Raw genomic sequence first — 21,749 nt, forward strand, 5'->3', positions numbered from 1 at the left:
GTGGAGGCTGCCTCGCTAAATATTTTTAAGAAGCGGGTTGATGGGTTTTTGATAAGAGAGGGGATTAAGGGTTATGGGGAGAGGGCGGGAAAGTGGAACTGAGCCACGACAGATCAGCCATGATCTTATTGAATGGCGGGGCAGGCTCGAAGGGCCAGATGGCCTACTCCTGCTCCTATTTCTTATGTTCTTATCTTCCATCCGCATACTGTACCTTGGCTCTTTGCAACTGTTGTAGCTTCTGCTCTGTCCAATGAATCAGCACATCATCAATACCAAAGATGCTCCAAGGCCCTCCTTAGGATTAATCAAATTGAAAGGTTTGGGCATACAGACGAGGAAGTGGAATGACGGGTGAGGTACAAACTCTAGCCTGTACCAAATCTCCTCAGCTCAGCTTGAGGAAGAGGAAACAATAAGGCTAGCTCCTCACTCCAAACCCAAGTATTAAAAGGTCAAACTTGTGTGCTGCCAGGTTGAGGTCAGCAAATGCAATACAGGCCAGGACTTAAACCAAGGATGGTCTAATCAGCATCCCTTGGATGACCATAAACCTGCCAAAATTAAATAATTTAACAAGGAATTATTTTTGTTGGAAGGGTGCATGGAAGCAGACACATCAGATGAAAGAAGGATAGAAGTACAAGAGGGCTGACAACATTGAGAACAGAGATGAGAAAGTTAATTATCTTTAATAGTTACCAGAATAGATCATTTTTCACAAGGTAGCACATACAAATACAACATCTTCTGATAAATTATTTGATATAAAATGGATAAAAAGCACTTTACAAAAACTAGGTAATCACTTAAAAATCTGAACTGATTTTGTCGAAAGAAGCATGAAGAAAAGCTGCAATCTGCACACAAGAGGCAAGAGCAAGGGGAAGTCCTAGTGCAAAAGTAACATCACACTCCTGAGCTACATAGCTGCCTTGTAACAACATCCTGCAATTAATTTATAATTACAAATAAGTTAAAATAAAAAAACTTCAAGTACCCTACCACAAATGAGCAAATGTTTATCGTGTAACTAAAATGTGTTTATAAGTGAATGCACTATTTTTTAAAAATTCTGTGGTTGAAGAAACGCTTGCTGCTGGTGATAGAAACAGAAATTCAGATAATTTGGAGCTGGTCACTGGATACAGGAGAGCTCACTGCTCCAACAAGCAATATAAATCACAAAGCAACATGACAAATATACTAGGAATGTTTCGGAAACTACAGATTGCAAGCAGCTTGGGGTGTCCAGTCACAAAGAAGGGTGCAGAAAGTGCATTGGTGAAGGAGAACATTTGAGATCTTCCAGATGTCAGCAGTTGTGATGTGGGCATTAGTCTTCAGCCTCTTCTTCCACTTGTTTTATGACAGGGACTCCTAAATTTACAAGAAGTTACACTGTTAGAAAGTTGTCCGTTTGTGTTCTGAAAACAATTCAAACTAGAGGTAAAGCATACCATTCACTATAGAATGGAAGAGCATTCATTAACTATCTCCCGGATGTTCCAAAGTGCTTCAGAACCCAATGATACACACACAGCAAAAACGCACAAACATCAATGATATAAATGACCAGTTAAACTGTTATAGTGATGTTAGCTGAGGGATAAACTTTGGCCAGGACATTGGTGGAACTCACTTGCACTTTTATTGTAAAGTGTTATGGGATCTTATACATTCACTTGAATGGCGAGAACCTTGATTAGAAGTTTAAAACCAAAAGTGAGAACCTCAAGACAATGAAGCATTGACTTATTAAAGCACTGGCATATTAGCCCAGATTGTGCGCTGGAGCCTCAGAAGGGAGACCTAAACTCATGATCCAAAGCACTGAGCCACAGCTGATATTTGCTTTTTTTTGGGTTACACACTTCCCTCACTGTCTGGACATTGCATACACGCTGCAAACTAAATAGAATTATATATATGGCATAGAAACAGGCTGAGATTCTCCACATTCTTTAACAGATTATTTATTTTGGTAAGTGGAAACATCTTCTTTATGTCTACTCGATCAGTCAACCCTATCAAGCATGTTCATTACTTTTAGGGTGTCTATGAGGGCACATTGTAATCTTCTCTTTAGAAAAAAGAGCTCCAGCCTGTTCAATCTTTTCCAATAGCTGTAATTCTACAGTTGCAAATCTTGTTTGTTCCTTCATAATATGTAGACCAGGGCTCTTGTGGGTTGAACTATTCTTAATGTGACAAAATCCACTTTAAGTCATGAAACCATCATTCCGTTGGTATGACCCCTTTGAAGCTGTGACTTCTCTTCCCTTGTAAAGTTTGTTAGAAAGGAAAATCCTCAAACCAAAGTCCACCAGCATGAACTGCCTCACTTCAAGAGATCCACTGTGTGAATATCTGACTTGTTTACCTCTTTTAGTATTCTCCTGGTCTCCCACCTTGCATACTTTGTAAACTTGAGGTCATTCAAAACTCTGTGCATGGCGTCATCCCTCCCTCGCTCTATAATGCCACCAGCCCCACAATCCAAGAACTCCAGAACTAGGGGTCATAATTTGAGGATAAGGGATAAACCTTTTAGGACTGAGATGAGGAGAAATGTCTTCATCCACAGAGTGGTGAATGTGTGGAATTCACTACCACAGAAAGTAATTGAGGCCAAAATATTGTCTTGGCTTTATGTTTTGGAATGTGGCTCACCATTTATGCTGGAATGTGAAAGGAATTGAGGCACTCACTGAATGCTGAAATGGCGGTGCGGGCTTGTTGGGCTGAAGGGCCTGTTTCCTGTGCTGTTTTGTTCTTTGTTCTTCTTTGAATCAGGTTAATTGATAATTAATAACGCAGAAGTTCACTAGTTCTTGTAGATATGAATGGTTTACTTCTACAACAGGAGAAACGGGTAGAACTAACATACCGTCCAGCTTCTTCAAATGAGTGAGCCTCTTTGTTGCTTCCTCCACCCAGCTGCCTTCAGACGAGTATTTCTCTTCAATAGGATTTCCCACAAAGACAAGGTCGACCAGATTAGGAAGATCAGCCAGTTTGCCAAATTCAGCTAAAGTTAAAAGAAGAATACAGTCAAAGTTGCGCACATGCAAGAGTCAGAAAAAGAGGCTGATGGACAGATGAGTACAAGGGAGACAAAATGGAGCACTTAGTACATCATAACATTCAAGGTTATCGGTTAAGCACTGGCAAATGGAATTAGGTGGTCAGGTGTTTCTCGTGCATCAGTGCAGACTTGACGGGCCAAAGTGCCTCTTCTGCACTGTACGACTCTAGGATTCTATAAGAAGTCAGATAACAGCATGCTGGGAGCTTGGGGGTATCAGGTGGGAAGCCAAGTAGATGCAACGCTTCTATAAACGGATTTTTAATTATCATTTGTATCTGACTTTTTAGGTTTGTAGAGATGGCACTTGATGGATTCTGAAGATGGGTGACTGAATTGTCAGAATGGAATCTCAGTGCTTCAAGTTTGCAGCTTGTTTTAGTGATGCCTCCCTGTATGTGATGCCGGGGGATCTGGCAGGTAGATACTGTTTCCCGATGATGGGAGGTAGCAGCATGCTGCTGAGAAAAAAGGTGTCATGGCTGGAGGTGTATGCTGCCACCTTACTGCATACAGTGTTGAAAACTGTTTAATGATTTAAAATTAAGTACTCTGCATAACCCCCTTACTCTGCCTTCTCAAGCCTATTCCTGCACATAATTCCATACACCAACTCACCTTACAGCTGCCTCCACCCATCTACACATTTCCTCATACGTCCCCATCTCTGACCATACTGACACTCACCCCCTGCCCCCATCTTAATGCAAAGTTATACTTCTCCATCAGTTGCCCTCAACAAATGCTGTTCATCCAACTGTTTAGTACATTCATAGAACTCCTACAGTGCTGGACGCCATTTGATCCATCAGGTCTTCACTGACCCTCCAAGACAGCACTCTTCCTAGGCTCAGTCCCCAAGCCCTACTCCAAAACCCTGCACATTGATCATGGTCAATCCACCTAATCTACACATCTTTGGATCGTGGGAGGAAATTGGAGCACCCGAAGAAAACCCACACATACAGGGAGAACATGCGAACTTCACACAGTCACCCAAGGCCAAAATCGAACCTGGGTCCCTGGCGCTGTGAAGCAAGAGTGTTAACCACTGTGCTACCCTTTACTCTCATTCCAATTTCTTCTCTCCCTCCTTGATGTGGAAGAGAACACAGAACACCTGTGACTTCAGGAACCTCAGTTCAGAGTTAGTGAGCCGGAAGCTGTACTTCAGACATTGGGGTACATCAGGAAGGGGAATTGTTGCCTGGATATTTGTTCCAATAGGCAGTCACGCCCCTTGGGTTAAGTCTTCTGATTTGGTCCATGTCCAGAGACAGGAGGGTGTGACCATAAGAGAGACAGGAAGAGGTTTGAGAAGGTAAAAACGGAGGAGCTTCAGCCCTTGCAATTGTCTGACAGGTTAATGGTTCCTGTAGCTTAGAGGGTCTGCAGGATGAATGAGCAAACTGGCCATGGCACAGTGGTGCAGGGAGCCATTCAAATGGGAGGATTTAGGGCAATAGGGGGGTAGTATGGGTAGGGGAATAGACAGTTCTCTGCAGCTGATAGCACGAGTCCAAAAGGCTGCACTACCAAGTGGCAGGCTTTGGGGCATCTGGAGGGGCAATAAATGTTGGCCCAGCCAGCAACACCCATATCTAACCAATGAATAAAGAAAAAATTAGAGCAGAGTAATGACATGGGTACCATAATGGGCAGGAACAGACAGAGTGCATAAACTTGAGAGCACCAACCAACAAGAATGGTGTAAAGACAGAATTAAAAACTGTTTATGAATGTATACAGCATTTGCAATAAAGCAGATAAATTAATAGCATCAATAGAAATAAGTATGTATGAGGCGACTGCTTTTTCAGACACAGTTGCAAGATGACCAACACAGGGACCTAAATATTTGAGGGTTCTTGATGTTTCAGAAGGACAGAGTTATGAAAGGTTGGTGGGGTAGCTCTGTTAATTAAGGATGACTTTAGTACAATAGTAAGAGATGACCTTCTAAGAGTTCAGGATGTAGAATCAATTTGGACAGAAATAAAGGAAATAGCAAAACTAAGAAGTTATTCATGGGAGTAGTTTACAGGCCCCCTAACAATTATTACACTGCAGGACGGTATACAGGAACAAATAATGGGGGCTTGTAAGAAAGATTTGGCAATAATTGTACATGATTTTAATCTTTATATAGATTGGACAAATCAGGTTGGCAAAGGTAGTGTGGAAGATGGAAGAGTATTAAGGACAAATTTTTAAAATCTAGACTCAACCTGATAACAGGTTATTTTAAACCTGGTAATGTGCAATGAATTAGAGATGCTGGCATTGGACTGGGGTAAACATAGTAAGAAGTCTCACAACACCAGGTTTAAGTCCAACCAGTTTATTTGATAGTAATCCCACAAGCTTTCGGAAACGGTCTTCCTTTGTCAGGTATGTGGAAGGTTCTGGTTAAAGAAAGGCATATAAAGACACACACAGTCACACAACTGTGTGTGTCTTTATATGTCTTTCTCTGACCAGAACCTTCCACACACTTGACAAAGGAACACCGTTTCCGAAAGCTTGTGGGATTACTAACAAATAAACTGGTTGGACTTAAACCTGGTATTGTCAAACTTCTTACAATGTGCAATGAGACAGTATTAATTCAAAACCTCAGTCTAGGCAATATAATTTCACACATTTGCCTAAATCTATAGGTGTGGAGTTCCTAAAGACATTGAATAAAGTGCCACATTAAAAGTTACGACACAAAATAGGAGCTCATGGTGTAAGTGGCAACATATTAGCATGGATAGAAGATTGGTTAGCTAATAAGAAGCAGAAAGTGAGGATAAAGATCATTTTCAGGTTGGTAAGACGTTATCAATGAAATGCCACAAGGATCAGTCCTGGGACCTCAACTATTTACAATCTATATCAATGATTTGGAGGGAGGGACTGGATTTATGGGAGCTGAAGATAATGACAACACAAAAAAAAGGTAAGTTGTCAAGAGGACATAGAGTCTACAGAGGGATTTAGATACATTAAGGGACTGGGCAAAAAATTTGGCAGATGAAGTACAAGGTGGGAAAATATTAACCTGTTCACTTTGGCAAAAAGAACAGAAAGGAAATATATTGTTGAATGGTGAGAGACTGCAGAACTCCGCGGTGGGGGGGATTTAGGTATCTTGTTACGTATGCAAGTGCAGCAAGTGATTAGGAAGACAAATGGAGTACTAGTATTTATTGCAAAGGGAATCAAGCATAAAAGTAAGGAAGTGTTGCTGCAGCTGTACAGGCCTTTATTTAGATCGCATTTGCAGTACTGTGTACAATTTTGGTCTCCTTAAGAAAGGATATTAAAAGTAATAAAGAGAAGGTTCATTTGGTTGATTCTTGGGGTGAGGCGTTAGCTTACAATTTTCTTAGGATTTTCACAGCAACTTCATTACAGTATTAATGTAAGCCTACTTGTGACACCAATAAAAAGTAAACTTTAAACTTATGAGGAACGACTAACCAGGATGGGCCAATGCATTGGAGTTTAGAAGAATAAATGTGATGTTACTAAATATAAGAAGTCTTGAGGGGACTTGACAAGTCCCCTCAAGTGTAAGCTCCCCCACGTGGGGGAGCTTACACCCAGGAGAGTTTAAAAACGAGAAATGTTTTTTCAAAGGGTTATTAGTCTGTGGAATTCTTTTCCCCAAAGAGCAGTAGCTGGGTCATTGAATGTATTTAAAACTGAGTTGGAGATTTTGACAATCAGATCAGCCATGATCTTGTTAAACGGTTGTGCAAATTGAATGGCCTACCCTGCTCTTAATTTTGGTGTTCTTGCTGGAAACCTGAGAAACCCACGGATGCATAGTTAAATCACAAAACCTATGTTAAAACTACTCTTACTGAGATATTAATATACTGAAATTAATAACCCACTTCTCGGCACTGCAATTGAATGCAGCAATCAGCAGGTTGGAGCTGGTTTTCTGATATGTTGCCAACTTCAGTGAATCTAACCATCCCCACTCCCACCCCTGCAGTTCCAAACACACCTTCTCTTAAAAGCTAAAATTTCTGAGGTTCAGAGACAGGGGGCCCAATTTTATTTGTGTTTTGAGTTCAAATCTCACCCAGAGTCCGTGATATAGATGATCAACTTAAAGTCATTAATGAAATGTTGGCAAATGTACCCCCTCTCCCCAGTCTAATTTCCACACAGGGATCAGGGGTATGGATAAGCAATTTCCATTTTACCCCATAAATGAGAAAATATACTCTTGAAATCCAAGAGAGAGAGAGATGGAAAGGGAAAAACTGACACCGTTAAACAGATTGAGACTTAAAATGGAGGATTTCAATGCAGAAAAGTTCTGATGGGATCAGGACTGGAGTAAGAAGTCTCACAACATCAGGTTAAAGTCCAACAGGTTTATTTGGTAGCAAACACCACTAGCTTTCGGAGCGCTGCTCTTTCGTCAGGTGAGTGGGGAGTTCTGATCACAAACAGGGCATATAAAGGTACACACTCAGTTTACGGAATACTGATTAGAATGCGAGTCTTTACAGCTAATCAAGTCTTAAAGATGCAAACAATGTGAGTGGAGTTAGCATTAAGCATAGGTTAAAGAGATGTGTATTGTCTCCAGACAGGACGGTAAGTGAGATGTTGCAAGCCCAGGCACATCATGGAGGTTACAAATAGTGTGACATGAACCCAAGATCCTGGTTCAGGACGCCCTCATGTGTACAGAACTTGGCCATCAGTCTCTGCTCAGTGACTCTGTGCTGTCGTGAAGGCCGCCTTGGAGAACGCTTACCTGAAGATCAGAGGCCAATTGCCCATGACCGCTGAAGTGTTCACCAACAGGAAGAGAACATTCTTGCCTGGTGATTGTCGAGTGGTGTTCATTCATCTGTTGTCGTAGCTTCGGGTAAGCTTTCTCCAGGGAGGCCGTCATGACACACGACAGTCTAGAGTCGCTGAGCAGAGACTGATGGCCAAGTTCCGTACACGAGGGTGGCCTCAACCGGGATCTTGGGTTCATGTCACACTATCTGTAACCCCCATGACTTCCCTGGGCTTGCAACATCTCACTTACTGTCTTGTCTGGAGACGATACACATCTCTTTAACCTATGCTTAATGCTCCCTTCACATTGTCTGCACCTTTAAGAATTGATTCGCTGTAAAGACTCGCATTCTAATCAGTATTCTATAAACTGAGCGTGTGCCTTTGTATGCCCTGTTTGTGATCAGAACTCGCCACTCGCCTGACGAAGAGGCAAAGCCCCGAAAGCTAGTGGCATTTGCTACCAAATAAACCGGTTGGACTTTAACCTGGTGTTGTGAGACTTCTTACTGTGTTGACCCCAGTCCAACGCCAGCATCTCCACATCATCAGGATTGGAGTCCAGCCCAGATAAATGTTTGTTAATGCTCCAAAATGATACAAGTTTAAGTTGCACTATACACTGCTTGCTAATATCCATTTAAACAGAAAGTGGAATGAGACTGGAATTTAACATCCCTCTGCTGCTGGTTAGAGGAAGGGGAAGATTTGATGCTCAGTGTACAAACAAGAAAAAAAGGCCTTGCATTTGTTCAGCACTATTCACAATCTCACAATGTCCCAAGGCACGTGCAGCCAAGTAAGTACTTTTGAAGTATAGTCACTTTTATAATACAAAAGAGGCATTCAAGTTGTACACAGCAAGGAAAGAGAAGATCGATTTTAGTGAGATTAGTTTAAGGATAAATATTGATTGGAACTCTGCTCTTCCAAAAATGCCATGGGTTTTATCACATACAACTGAGGGGACAGAAAAGATTTAATATTTTATATGAAAGACAGCATATCAGACCTCGATCAAAGTTATCAATTTTTTAAGGGGAACATATAGGTTACACAGAGAGAAGCAATTTCCCATTGTTTGGGGAGTTTAGATTTTTTAGGAGACATAGCCTAAAAATTAGAACTGGACTGTTTCAGGAGTGAGATTGGGAAGTATTTCTACACATGAAGCAAAACTTGAAACTCTCTTCCTCAAACAGCAATTGATGCTAGAGCAATTGTAAATTTTAAATCTAAGATTGATGAAACATTTGTAGCTAAAGGTTTTAAAGGATAAGGGGCAAAGGCAGGTATATTGAGTTAGGTTGCAAATCAGCTATGATCTTACTGAATTGTGGAACAGTTTGAGTGACTAAGTGTTCTTCTGACTTTGCAGCACTCCCTCAGTACCAAGCTGAGTGTGAACCAAGGTTATGGGCCCAGCATCTGGAACAGGAGTTGAATCCACAGCTTGACAGAGAATCTAGTGTTTTTCACTGAGCCATACATTCTTCAGCACTGACATCTCTTACCAGTGTGATAATTTCAAGCCTCAATAATAATAGAGCTCTGATGGTCATTATCTTGAATCCACTACTACAAGAAGTTTGCTATGAGAGGACTGAAGTTATTTATTTAAGTATCATCGACAAGCTTTGTCTAATTAGGAACTTCATTCAGCCCATTCCGTTTGGTCAATCTGGATTTACCCGCTTTACATAAGAACATAAGAAATAGGAGCAGGAGTAGGCCACCTAGCCCTTCGAGCCTGCCCCGCCATTCAATAAGATCATGGCTGATCTGTTGTGTCTCAGTTCCACATTCCCGCCCTCTCCCCATAACCCTTAATCCCCTCGCTTATCAAAAACCCATCAACCCGTGTCTTAAAAATATTTAGCGAGGCAGCCTCCACCACTTCAACGGGCAGAGAATTCCAGAGATTCACCATCCTTTGAGTGAAGAAGTTCCTCCTCAACTCCGTTCTAAACCACCCCCCCTTTATCTTGAGGCTGTGCCCCCTAGTCCTACTGTCCTTTCTGAGCGGGAAGAGCCTCTCCACCTCTACCCTATCCATCCCATTCATCATCTTATACGTCTCAATGAGATCTCCCCTCATTCTTCTAAACTCTAACGAGTACAAGCCTAGTTTATTCAGCCTCTCCTCATAGCTCAACCCCCTCAACTCCGGTATCAGCCTAGTAAATCTCCTCTGCACTCCCTCCAAGGCCAAAATATCCTTGCGTAAGTGCAAAAAACACAAGAACATAAGAACTAGGAGCAGGAGTAGGCCATCTGGCCCCATGAGCCTGCTCCACCATTCAGTAAGGTCATGGTTGATCTTTTTGTGGACTCAGCTCCACTTACCCACCTGCTCACCATAACCCTTAATTCCTTTACTGTTCAAAAATTTATCTATTCTTGCCTTAAAAACATTAAATGAGGTAGCCTCACTGGGCAAGAAATTTCACAGATTCACAACCCTTTGGGTGAAGAAGTTCCTCCTCAACTCAGTCTTAAATCTGCTTCCCCTTATTTTGAGGCTATGCCCCCTAGTTTTGGTTTCACCCGCCAGTGGAAACAACTTTCCTGCGTCTATCTTATCTATTCCTTTCATAATCTTATATGTTTCTATAAGATCTCCCCTCCTTCTTCTGAATTCCAATCAGTATAGCCCCAGTCTACTCAGTCTCTCTTCATAAGCCAACCCTCTCAACTCTGGAATCAACCTAGTGAATCTCCTCTGCATCCCCTCCAGTGCCAGTATATCCTTTCTCAAGTAAGGAGACCAAAACTGTACGTAGTCCTCCAGGTGTGGCCTCACCAGCACCTTATACAGCTGCAACATAATCTCGCTGTTTTTAAACTCCATCCCTCTAGCAATGAAGGACAAAATTTCATTTGCCTTCTTAATTACCTGCTGCATCTGCAAACCAACTCCTTGAGATTCCTGCAAAGGACACCCAGGTCCCTCTGCACAACAGCATGCTGCAATTTTTTACCATTTAAATAATAGTCCATTTTGCTGTTATTCCTACCAAAATGGATGACCTCACATTTACCAACATTGTACTCCATCTGCCAGACCCTCGACCACTCATTTAGATTATCTATGTCCCTTTGCAGACTTTCAGCATCCTCTGCACACTTTGCTCTTCTGCTCATCTTAGTGTTATCTGTGAATTTTGACACACTACACGTGGTCCCCAATTCCAAATCATCTATGTAAATCATAAACATTGGTTCCAAAGCATTTGCCTAGGAAAGATCCACCAATCTTGGTTCTCCAACTTTCAACCTAGTCTCAATCTTTTGGGGAGTGTTCCAGATTTTCACTACCCTATTTATGGAAAAGTGCTTCCTGAATCTTTGGCTCCAAATTTAAAGTTGTGCTTGCTCTGGACTCCTCCACCAGTAAATGTTTCCCTCTAACCACTCTATCAAATCGTGCAATTGTCTTAAACAGTTCTATTAATCACCTTTACCATAGAAAATTACAGCTCAGAAACAAGCCTTTTGGCCCTTCTTGTCTGTGCCAAATCATTTCTTGCCTAGTCCCACTGACCTGCACTTGAACCATATCCCTCCACACCCCTCTCAGCCATGAACCCATCCAAGTTTTTCTTAAATGTTAAAACTGACCCGCATTTATCACTTTATCCGGCAGCTCATTCCACACTCCCACCACTCTCCGCGTGAAGAATCCCCCCCCCCTAATATTCTCTTTAAACTTTTCTCCTTTCACCCTTAACCCATGCCCCCTAGTTTTTTTCTCCTCTAGCCTCAGTGGAACTCAGTGCACTCACTCTATCTATACCCATCAAAATCTCGTACACCTCTATCAAATCTCCCCTCATTCTTCTACACTCCGGGGAATAAAGTCCTAACCTATTCAATCTCTCTCTGTAACTCAGCTTCTCAAGTCCCAGCAACATCCTTGTGAACCTTCTCTGCACTCTTTCAACCTTATTTACATCTTTCCTGTAACTAGGTGACCAAAACTGTACACAGTATTCTAAATTCGGCCTCACCAATGCCTTATACAACCTTACCATAACACTCCAACTTTTATACCCGATACTCCGATTTAAAAAGGCCAGTGTACCAAAAGCACTTTTTACGACCCTATCCACCTGTGACGCCACTTTTGGGGAATTCTGTACCTGTATGCCCAGATCCCTCTGTTCAACTGCACTCTTCAGAGTCCTACCATTTAGCCTGTACGTTCTACTTTGGTTTGTCCTTCCAAACTGCAATACCTCACACTTGTCTGCATTAAATTCCATTTTAGTTTTCTATTCCCAAGGGAATACAAGTCTACTTTATTTCACAAATGAAAAGTTTACATCTTCTAATCTACTTCAATACCAGTATTTGTAATCTAAAAGAGCCATTTATCATCATCTATAATTTTAAATTCAGCAGCACAGATACAAATACAAGTCAAACGTTACCAATATTTGTAGGCAGCTCTTTGTAGTGGCATGTTCACCTCTCATCATTCTACACAACTTTTGTGTAATAAGAAACAAAAGGTAAGCATCAGGTCAACAGATCTGTTGGGCTCACAGGAGCATTGGAATTATTAGGTGAAAAAATATCCATGTAATTCACCTACCATCCTGGAGGTGGTACTGGAGTTATTGGTTAACCACTGTAATCAATCTCTATCAATAATAGATTTCACCTGCTACAGAACCAGCCAGCTATGACAATTCAGTCTGTAGTGGTGCCGTCGAGCTCTCCTTTGCAATGGACACTGTCCCCCACCCGGAATACATCTTGTCCTATTGAAGCCCTCCAATTGGTGTTTAACACGGGGAGTGCTATTATCAGCTCAGGGAGGGCAGTAAGTGGCAATCAGTAGGCCGTTTCCTTATCCACGTTGGACCTGATGTCATGAGACTTCATGGGGTCCTAACTCCCCAAAATTGTCTACCACAGGCCTAAGTCAGGAATGTGATGGCATATTCTCCACTTGCCTGAACGAGTGCAGTGCCAACAACACTCAAGAAGCTCAATACCATCCAAAACAATGGAACTCACTTAATTGATACTCCATCCACAAAACTCCACATTCACTCCGTCCAGCATTCATGCACAACGGCAGCAGCACGTACAATAACAGGATGCACTGCAGAAATTCACCAAGGCTGCATCAACAGCAGGTTCCAAACCTGCAACCTCCATTACCTAGAAGGATGAAGTCAGTAGGTGCATGGGAACACCATTAACAGCAAGCTTCCTTCCAAGTTACACACTGTCCTGACTTGGAACTAAATCACCATTCCTTTGCAGTCATGGGATCAGAATCCTGGAACTCACTTCCCACCAGCATTGTATATTTAAAAAATTTAATGTTCGGGACTGCCAAGGCCACTTCCTCTCATGCCACTGCGCTGTCACCTTTTCCAGGACTGCTCTTATGGTGGGACAGGTAATAACCAAATGTTAAAGTTTATTTATTAGTCACAAGTAGGGCTTACATTAACACTGCAATGAAGTGTTAATGTAATTACGGTGAAATTCCGCTAGTCTAGCACCTGTCAGGTCAATGCACCTAACCAGCACGTCTTTCCCAATGTGGGAGGAAACCAGAGCACCCAGAGGAAACCCATGCTGACATGGGGAGAACATGCAAACTCCAAACAGACAATGAGTCAAGCCGGGAATCAAACACGGGTCCCTGGCACTGTGAGGCAGCAGTGATGGCCATTGTGCCACCGTGCCACCCCATCACCAGGGATGGTGATGGAGAAGACTGGGATATTGGCTGTAACAGTTGGTCAGCATAACTGCGTCAGGTTGTTGCTTGACTAGGCTGTACAACACCTCTAATTCTGGCACAAATTCCAGACGTAGTAAGGAGGATTTGGCGAGTGAACAGGATCGATGGGCTCTGGGATGTCCTGAGCACACGAAACACTATATAAACTCCAATACTGAATTAGCTCATAGCGACAAACTCTCGACATCCTAAGACCCCTCACTTCAGTCAACTCTGTAGTGGCAGATTGTCACCTTGGGCATGCAAGTATTGTGGCACAAAAGGGCAGACACCTCTCTGTAATAGATTAGTATCCTGAGCCTTAGAGGTGGAATATTAATGAGGAATCAAAATGATATAATCATAGGATCAAAATAATCAAAGCACTAAGGTGCTTTCAAATGGGATTGCTCATACCATCATTTTTCCAGCAAAATTGACAGGAGAAATTTAACAGTTTGGGGCTGCATTAGTCTGATATTGTACAACAGCAGAAAGATTAGAGAAATGCATTATTAGAAAATGATCACTGCGCTACAGAGCAGATCAATTCTGAATTAGGACAGTTCTGCCACTGCAGTAACCTTATCATAATTATGGTGGGATGAAGAAGTTTTCTTTCACTTTTATTTTCTTCTCTTTATATCTGTAAGTTATGGTGCTGCATATTGAAGTATTCTTACAACTGCATCTTGCTTTAACCATAGTACCACAGAATCCCTACAGTGCAGAATGAGGCCATTTTGCCCAGCAAGTCTGCACTGACTCTCCGAAAAAACAGTTAATAGGGTCCACACCCCTGCCCTATCCCCATAACGCGCGCATTTAACATTGCCACTCCACCTCACTTGCACATATCTTTGAAATGTGGGAGGAACCCAAAGCACCCAGTGGAAACTCATGCAGACATGGGGAGAATATGCAAACTCCAGAGTCACCCAAGGCCATAATCAAACCTGGGTCCCTGGCACTGTGGCAGCAGTGCTAATCACTATGCCACTCTGAACTGAAATGGAGTGGGTTGAAGATGTTCAGTGAATCCATTGTGTTTGTTGAGATACTTCAGAACGGTGTCAAAACAACATCAACTGTGGTTAAATTGGTCCCATTCTCACCTTAGTCAGAAGACAGCAGGTTCAAGTACCACTCCAAAGCTGAATACATAGCCTAGGTTGATGCTCTGAGTGCAGTATTAGATGAGACAATGAGTTGAAGCCCCATCTGTCTCCTCAGATGGCTGCAAGGGGTTTCTTGGTATTATACAAAGAGCAGTGAAGTTCTTCTCGTTAACCTGGCCAATATTTGTTCCTCACTTGTGAACCTTGCTCTGCTTAAATTGCTTGCCACCTTTCCCCACAATAGTGACTAAACTTCAAAAGTACGCCATTGACTGTAGAGGGCTTTGGGATATTCCAAGGTTGCGAAGGATGCTATCCAAGTGCACGTTGTCGCTTTTTCAGGATTTCCCAGTATTCTTTTCCCTGGCGTTTCCTAGACAAAGTTAAGGATTTTAAATTCTAGCTGATTTAATGTTTCTCACTCCTAAAAGTTTAGAAATACCATTATAGGCCATCAGAAAACAGAAGGTTACCATTTGACCCATCATACCTGTGCCAACTCTTTAAAAATATTGTCTAATTTAGTCCCATTCCTATCACATTCCTGGTGGGGACAGCATTGAAAGTCACAATCTCAGAATTCTTGCAATGCCATTCTGCAATTGGCCACAAGATGGCACAAGTGTAGCACAGACTGCTGCACTAAATCTAGAAACACATGAACCACTCAGCCCCTCGAGCCTGTTCTGTCATTCAGTGAGATCACAGCTGATCAGCAGTCTCATGCCATTAACTCACCATTGCCTCATAATCCTTAATCTCTTTGGTTAACAAAAATCTTATCAATTTCAGATTTATAATAATAATTAATGCATCATTAATTGCCCTTTGCACAACAATTCCAAAGTGTTTCCTCATTTCACTCCTGAAAGGTCTGGCTGTAATCTTTAGACAATATCCTATAAGTTTATTTCAAAAAATAAGACCTCATGGTGCAGACGATAATATATTAGCATGAATAGATAACCAGTCAGGATAAATGGGTCATCTTCAGATTGGCAAATAATAGGATGTCTATAAAAATTATAGAATAGGAGATCTGCACTTTGATCTCAACTACTTGCAATCTATATGAATGACTTGGCTGAAGGAACTGACTGTATCATAGCCAAATCTGTTGCTGATACAAAGATAGGTGGAAAAGCATGTTGTGAGGAGAACACACAAGGGATTTAGATGTAGTTTAAGTGAATGGGCAAAAAATTAGCAGATGAAGTATTAAGGTGAAAAATGTGAGGTTGTCCACTTAGGAAGGAACAATAAAGCAGAACGTTATGCAAATGGAGAAAGACTGCAGAACGCTGAGGTGCAGAGGGGTCTGGGAGAGTGGGACATGAAGCATATAAGTTAGCATGCAAGCTCAGCAGGGGAAATGGGATGGGACTCTTTATTGTAAGGGGGCTGGAGTATGGAAGTAGGAAGGTACGTTACAACTATACAGAGCGTTGGTGAGATCATACCTAGAGGAGCGGTTTAACATTTCAGAGAGGTAAGAAATCTCACTACACAACTGTGCCTACCTCAGTCCAATGCCAGCATCTCCACATCATGATTTCAGAGAAATTTTACTAAGTTGATTCAAAGGTTGTCTTATGAAGAAAGGTTGAGCAGGTTGGACCTATACTCACTGGAGTTTAGAAGAATGAGAAGTGATTTTATTGAAACATGTGATTCTAAGGGGACATGACAAGGTAAGATGCTAAGTTCCATGTTGTGAGGGAATCCAGAACTAGGGGGCACAGTTTCAGAACAAGGGGTCTCCTATTTAAGACAGGGTTAAGGAGGAATTTCTCCTCTTGGAGGTTGAGAATCTTTGAAATTCTCTACCCCAAATAACAGATGTTGGACAACTGAATAGATTCAAGAATTAGAGATTTTTGATTGACAAGGAAAAATTTCAACATGTTCGGTCATCCTATTTTTAATTATAGATTCCAGCAGTTTTCCAACTACAAACGTTAGGCTAATTGATTTGCTGCTCTCACCTCTCAAACAGCATTAACAAGGCTCCAATCTAAAGGAACAATTCTCAAGTCAAGGGAACTTTGGAAAATTGTAGTTAGAATCCCATGAACAGGGAGATGGACTTTCATTTGCTACCTTGGGATCAGTGTTAAGATCAGGAACTTATGAAATATAGGAATTCAAAGTGCTGATTCTGCACTCAATACAGCAACAAAATACGCACATTAATGGAATCAGAAAGCTTTAACTAAGTCACGAAGGTACCAACAGAAGCTAGGTGATATTGCTCTTGCATCTGTCAGAACATTGTAGATTCAAATCCCAATCCAGACATTTGAACCTATAATCTAGGCTGACATTTCAGCACAGCACTGTTGGAAATTTTGTCTTAGAATCATAGAATAGAATTGCTAAAATGCAGGAAGCTGCCATTCGGCCTATCGAGCCTGCAACAACTCCACATAATCCCGCTAACCTGTATTCCTTGGGATACGAAGGGGCAATTTAGCATGGCCAATCCAGTTAACCAGCTATCCTTGGACTATGGGAGGAAACCAGAGCACCTGGAGGAAACCCATACAAATACAGGGAGAATGTGCAAACTCCACACAGAGTCACCCAAAACTGGAATTGAACCAGGGTCTATGGTGCTGTGAAGCAGCAGCGCTAACCACCGTGACACCCAGCTCTTGTGGCTGAGATGTTAAAACCACAGCCCTGGCTGTCTTCTCAGGTGGACATAAAAGATCCCATTTTGAAGGAGGGGTTTTTTTCCCCCCAGGTGCCTTCCTTCAACCAACACCTAAAAATTAATTATCTGGCCATTGTCACTTTTGGGGAGTTTGCTGTGTACGAATTCACAGTCCCATTTCCTGCATTACAACAGTGATTACACCTCAACAATTTTTCATTGACTGAAAAGCATTTTAGTAAATTCCCAGCTTGTGAAAGAGACCCTTTAAATGCAAGTCTTCCTCTTTGAAAGGAAATGAAGCATACCCCAATCCTTCACTAGATTGTTCGACATGTACAGTACTTGAAGCTTCCTCATGGCATGAATTCCTTTAAGCTTCTCAATCAAGTTATACGAAATCCACAACTCTTCCAGCGTTTCCCCCACTGCCTCCTGGAGAAAGTAAAACTAATTAGAACACCAAATTTTAAGAGTCCCTTTCTACCACTAATTTGATATACAGCACAGGATTTGTGAATTAAACTCAAAAAAAGAATTTTCAAGTCAGATTGAGCAATAGGCAGGTGGACATGCCATTGCATTATTGAAGCTAATTAGCAAGCCAGGAATCAAAAAAACCCAGTGAATAGCTACAAAAAGTAATTTAAAATACTAATGGATTTTAGCCTTTGGCTCAAGAGGACTGGAAGACAAAGGATTGGAAGTTATGTTACAGTAGTACAGAGGTTTGGTTAGACTATGTGGAGTGTGTTCAGTTCTGTGCACTGGATCTCTGGAAGAATACACTAACCTAGGACGGGAGACAGTGCAGATTCACCAGAATGGTACAAGGAGTGAACAGGCTTCAGTTACGAGAACAGATTTGATTGACTAGGCTTGTATTTCCTCAAGTATAGAAAATATACAAGGGGTGATTTGATTCAAGTGTTCAAGATGTTTAAAGGAATTTATGGGGTAGATAAAGATAAACTATTTCCTCAACTGGGGAAGTCCAGAATGAGGGAAGTAACATTAAGGGGTGATATCTGAAAACATCTCTTCACACATAGACCATAGAATTCCTACAGTACAGAAAGAGTCTGCACCGACAACAATCCCACCAGACCCTATCCCTGTAACCCTGCTAACCTGCATGACACTAAGTGGCAATTTAGCATGGCTAATCCAACTAACCCACACATCTTTGGATTGTGGGAGGAAACTGGAGCATCTGGAGGAAACCCATGCAAACATGGGAAGAAAACTCCACACAGGCAGACACCCAAGGCTGGAATTCAACCCAGGTCCCTGGCACTGTGAGGCAGCAGTACTAATCCATTGTGCCGTGATGGGATCTGGAATAAAAAAAAATGCTGGAATAATTCATCAGGCTTGGCAGAATCTGTGGAGAGAGAAACAAGGTTAATGTGACTTCTTGTAGCATCATCTAGCAGTTCAACTACTAGCACCTGTAATGTTTTGCCTTTATTTTAGTTGAAATCTGGAACACAAAGTTTCAATTAAGCCCCCCCAACCCCCCACCCACCCACCAACCCCTCTTTTCAGAAGAATATTCCAGATTACCCTTTATGTGAAAAAATGTTTCTTGGTTTCACTCCAGAATGGCCTGGAGCTGATATAAAGAACAAAACAAAGAACAGTACAGCACAGGAACAGGTCCTTCGGCCCTCTAAACCTGCGCCGATCATGTTGTCCAATTTAGACCACCCTTTTATATCACTCTATTCTCCATTTATTCGTATGTCTATCAAGATGTCTTAAGTATGGCTAACGTTAACTGCCTCCACCACCTTGCTTGGCAATGCATTCCAGGCCCCCACCACCCTGTGTGCAAAAAAACGTCTCCCCACACATCTCCACTGAACCTTTCCCCTCTTGTAATTGTCATTTCTACCCTGGGAAAAGCTTCCAACTGTTCACCCTATCTATACCTCTCATAATTTTATAAGTTTCTATCAGGTCGCCCCTCAGCCTCCGTCTTTCCAGGGAGAATAATCCCAGTTTATTCAATCTCTCCTCATGACTAATACCCTCCATATCAGGCACCATCCTGGTAAACCCTTTCTGTACGCTCCCCAAAGCCTCCACATCCTTCTGATAGTGTGGCTACCAGAATTAGACACAGTATCCCAAATTTGGCCTAACCAATGTTTTATGCAACTGGAACAATTTGCCAACTTTTATACTCAATGTCCTGTTCAATGAAGGCAAGCGTGCCAGATGCTTTCTTCATTTTTTCCACCTGTGCTGCCACTTAAAGATCTGTGGACCTGTACTCCCAGATCTGTGTGTTTATGCTTCTGGTGGTTCTGCCATTTATTTTATAGCTCTTACCTGAATCAGACCCACCAAAATGCATCACCTTTGTCTGGATTAAATTCCATCTGCCAATTTTTCCAGCCTATATTCTGCTGTATTCTCTGACAATCTTCACTATTCGCAACTCCACCAAGCTTGGTATCATCCACAATCTTGCTAATCAGACCAGCTACGTTTTCTTCCAAGTCATATATATATTACAAACAGCAGAGGTCCCAGCACTGATCCCTGCAGAACACCACTAGTTACAGACCTCCATTCAGAAAAACACCCTAATCTTAAGATCATGCTCTGCAAATTTGAGAGCTGGACAGCAAGGAGATAACCAAAAGCTTGTTCAAAAGGATAGGTCTTAAGGAACCAATAAGGGAGGACAGTATGAGGCAGATTGGAATTCCAACTCTAAACCAAAACTTAGGATCCAGGCAGCTGAATGCCAACAGTGAAGTAAGTAAAATTGGAAAAGCGCTTGAGACCAGAATTAGAATCATAGGAGGAGACCATCTGTCATTGTGTCTGCTGTTGCCCTCTAAAAGATAAATTCACCTCATGCCATTCCGCTGCCTTTTCCCTGTAGAATTGCACATTCTTCCTTCTCAGATAATAATCCAATTTCATCTTGAATGCTTTGATTGAACCTGCCTTCAACACAATCTCTGGCGGTGCATCCCAGATCTGAACCACTCAATCACAGAATTGTTACAGCACAGAAGGAGGCCACTCAGCCCATCATGTCGGCACCAGCTCTCCAAATAAGCATTTCAAGTGCCACTTTCTTGCCTTCCCTCCGCCATAACCATACAGGGTGTTTCTTTTCAAATAAATCATCACATTTCCTTTTGAATGCCTTGATTGAACCTGCCGCCCCCACACTCTCAGGCAGTGCATTCCAGACCCCAATCACTTGTTGCATGGAAGAACTTCTTCCTCACATACTTTTTGTTTCTTTTACTAATTACTTTAAATCCGTTCCCCCTTGTCACAATCCTTTCACCAGTGGGAACAGCTTCTCCCTATCTACTTTGCCAGACCACTTATATATTTGAATACGTTTATCAAATGTTCTCTCAACCTCCTTTTGTCCAAGGAAAGGAAACAAAACTCCTCCAATTTTACTTCATGATTGAAATTCCTCATTGCTGAAACCATTCTCAAGCTTCTTCTGCACTCTGTCCAGTGTCTTCACATCCTTCCTAAAATGTGGTGCCCAGAACTGTCTACGATATTCCAACTGAGGCCTAACTAGTGTCTAACTAGTTCACCACGGTGGCACAGCGGTTAGCACAGCAGACTCACAGTGCAGGGACTGGGTTCAAATCCTGGCTTGGGTCACTGTCAGTTTGGAGTTTGCATGTTCTCCCAGTGTCTTTGTGGGTTTCCTCAGGGTGCTCCGGTTTCCTCCCACAGGCCGAAAGATATGCTGGTTAGAGACATTGATCATGCTAAATTTTCCCTTAGTGTACCCAAACAGGCGCTGGAGTGTGGCGACTAGGGGATTTTCACAGTAGCTTGATTGCAGTATTAATATAAGCTGACTTGCGACACTAATAAATAAAGTTAAACTTGGCCTCCTTGCTTTTGTACTCTATGCCCTTTATTAATAAGCCTAAGATGCATTTAATTAGATCAAGGCTGATCTTCTCCTTCAACACCACTTTCCTGCACTAACCCATATCCCTTGATGCCACTGGTACCTAGAAATGTATCGACATCTACTTTGAACACTCAATGGCCGAGTTTCCTCGAAGTAGAAATGGTCGCGAGCTTCAAGATTTTAGGCATCCAGATCACCAACAACCTGTCCTGGTCTCTCCATGCCAATGCTTATAGTTAAGAAAGCCCACCAAAGCCTCTACTTTCTCAGAAGACTAAGGAAATCTGGCACGTTTGCTACGACTCTCACCAACTTTTACAATGCACCATTGAAAGCATTCTTTCTGGTTGTATCACAGCTTGGTTTGGCTCCTGTTCTGTCCAAGACTAATAAATCAGCTCCCGTCCATTGATACTATTTACACT

The 21,749-nt window shown here is 42.1% G+C and overlaps 1 protein-coding gene across 1 annotated transcript in view; it reads right to left on the reverse strand.

Moving 5' to 3' along the window:
• Nucleotides 1–672: 672 nt before the first annotated feature.
• The window catches only part of dnal1 (dynein, axonemal, light chain 1), a 34,057-nt gene continuing 12,980 nt past the window's right edge, over nt 673–21,749 (reverse strand). The window contains exons 6-8 of the mRNA XM_080202010.1: nt 17,717–17,843; nt 2,891–3,031; nt 673–1,380 (exon numbers count right to left, since the gene is read on the reverse strand). Of these exons, the coding sequence (XP_080058136.1) occupies nt 1,337–1,380; nt 2,891–3,031; nt 17,717–17,843 (312 nt within the window). The 3' untranslated portion in view covers nt 673–1,336. The remainder of the gene's footprint in view (nt 1,381–2,890; nt 3,032–17,716; nt 17,844–21,749) is intronic.

This window comes from Carcharhinus amblyrhynchos, chromosome 14 (assembly GCF_965287045.1).
Source record: "Carcharhinus amblyrhynchos chromosome 14, sCarAmb.v2.hapA, whole genome shotgun sequence".
Lineage (NCBI taxonomy): Eukaryota > Metazoa > Chordata > Chondrichthyes > Carcharhiniformes > Carcharhinidae > Carcharhinus > Carcharhinus amblyrhynchos.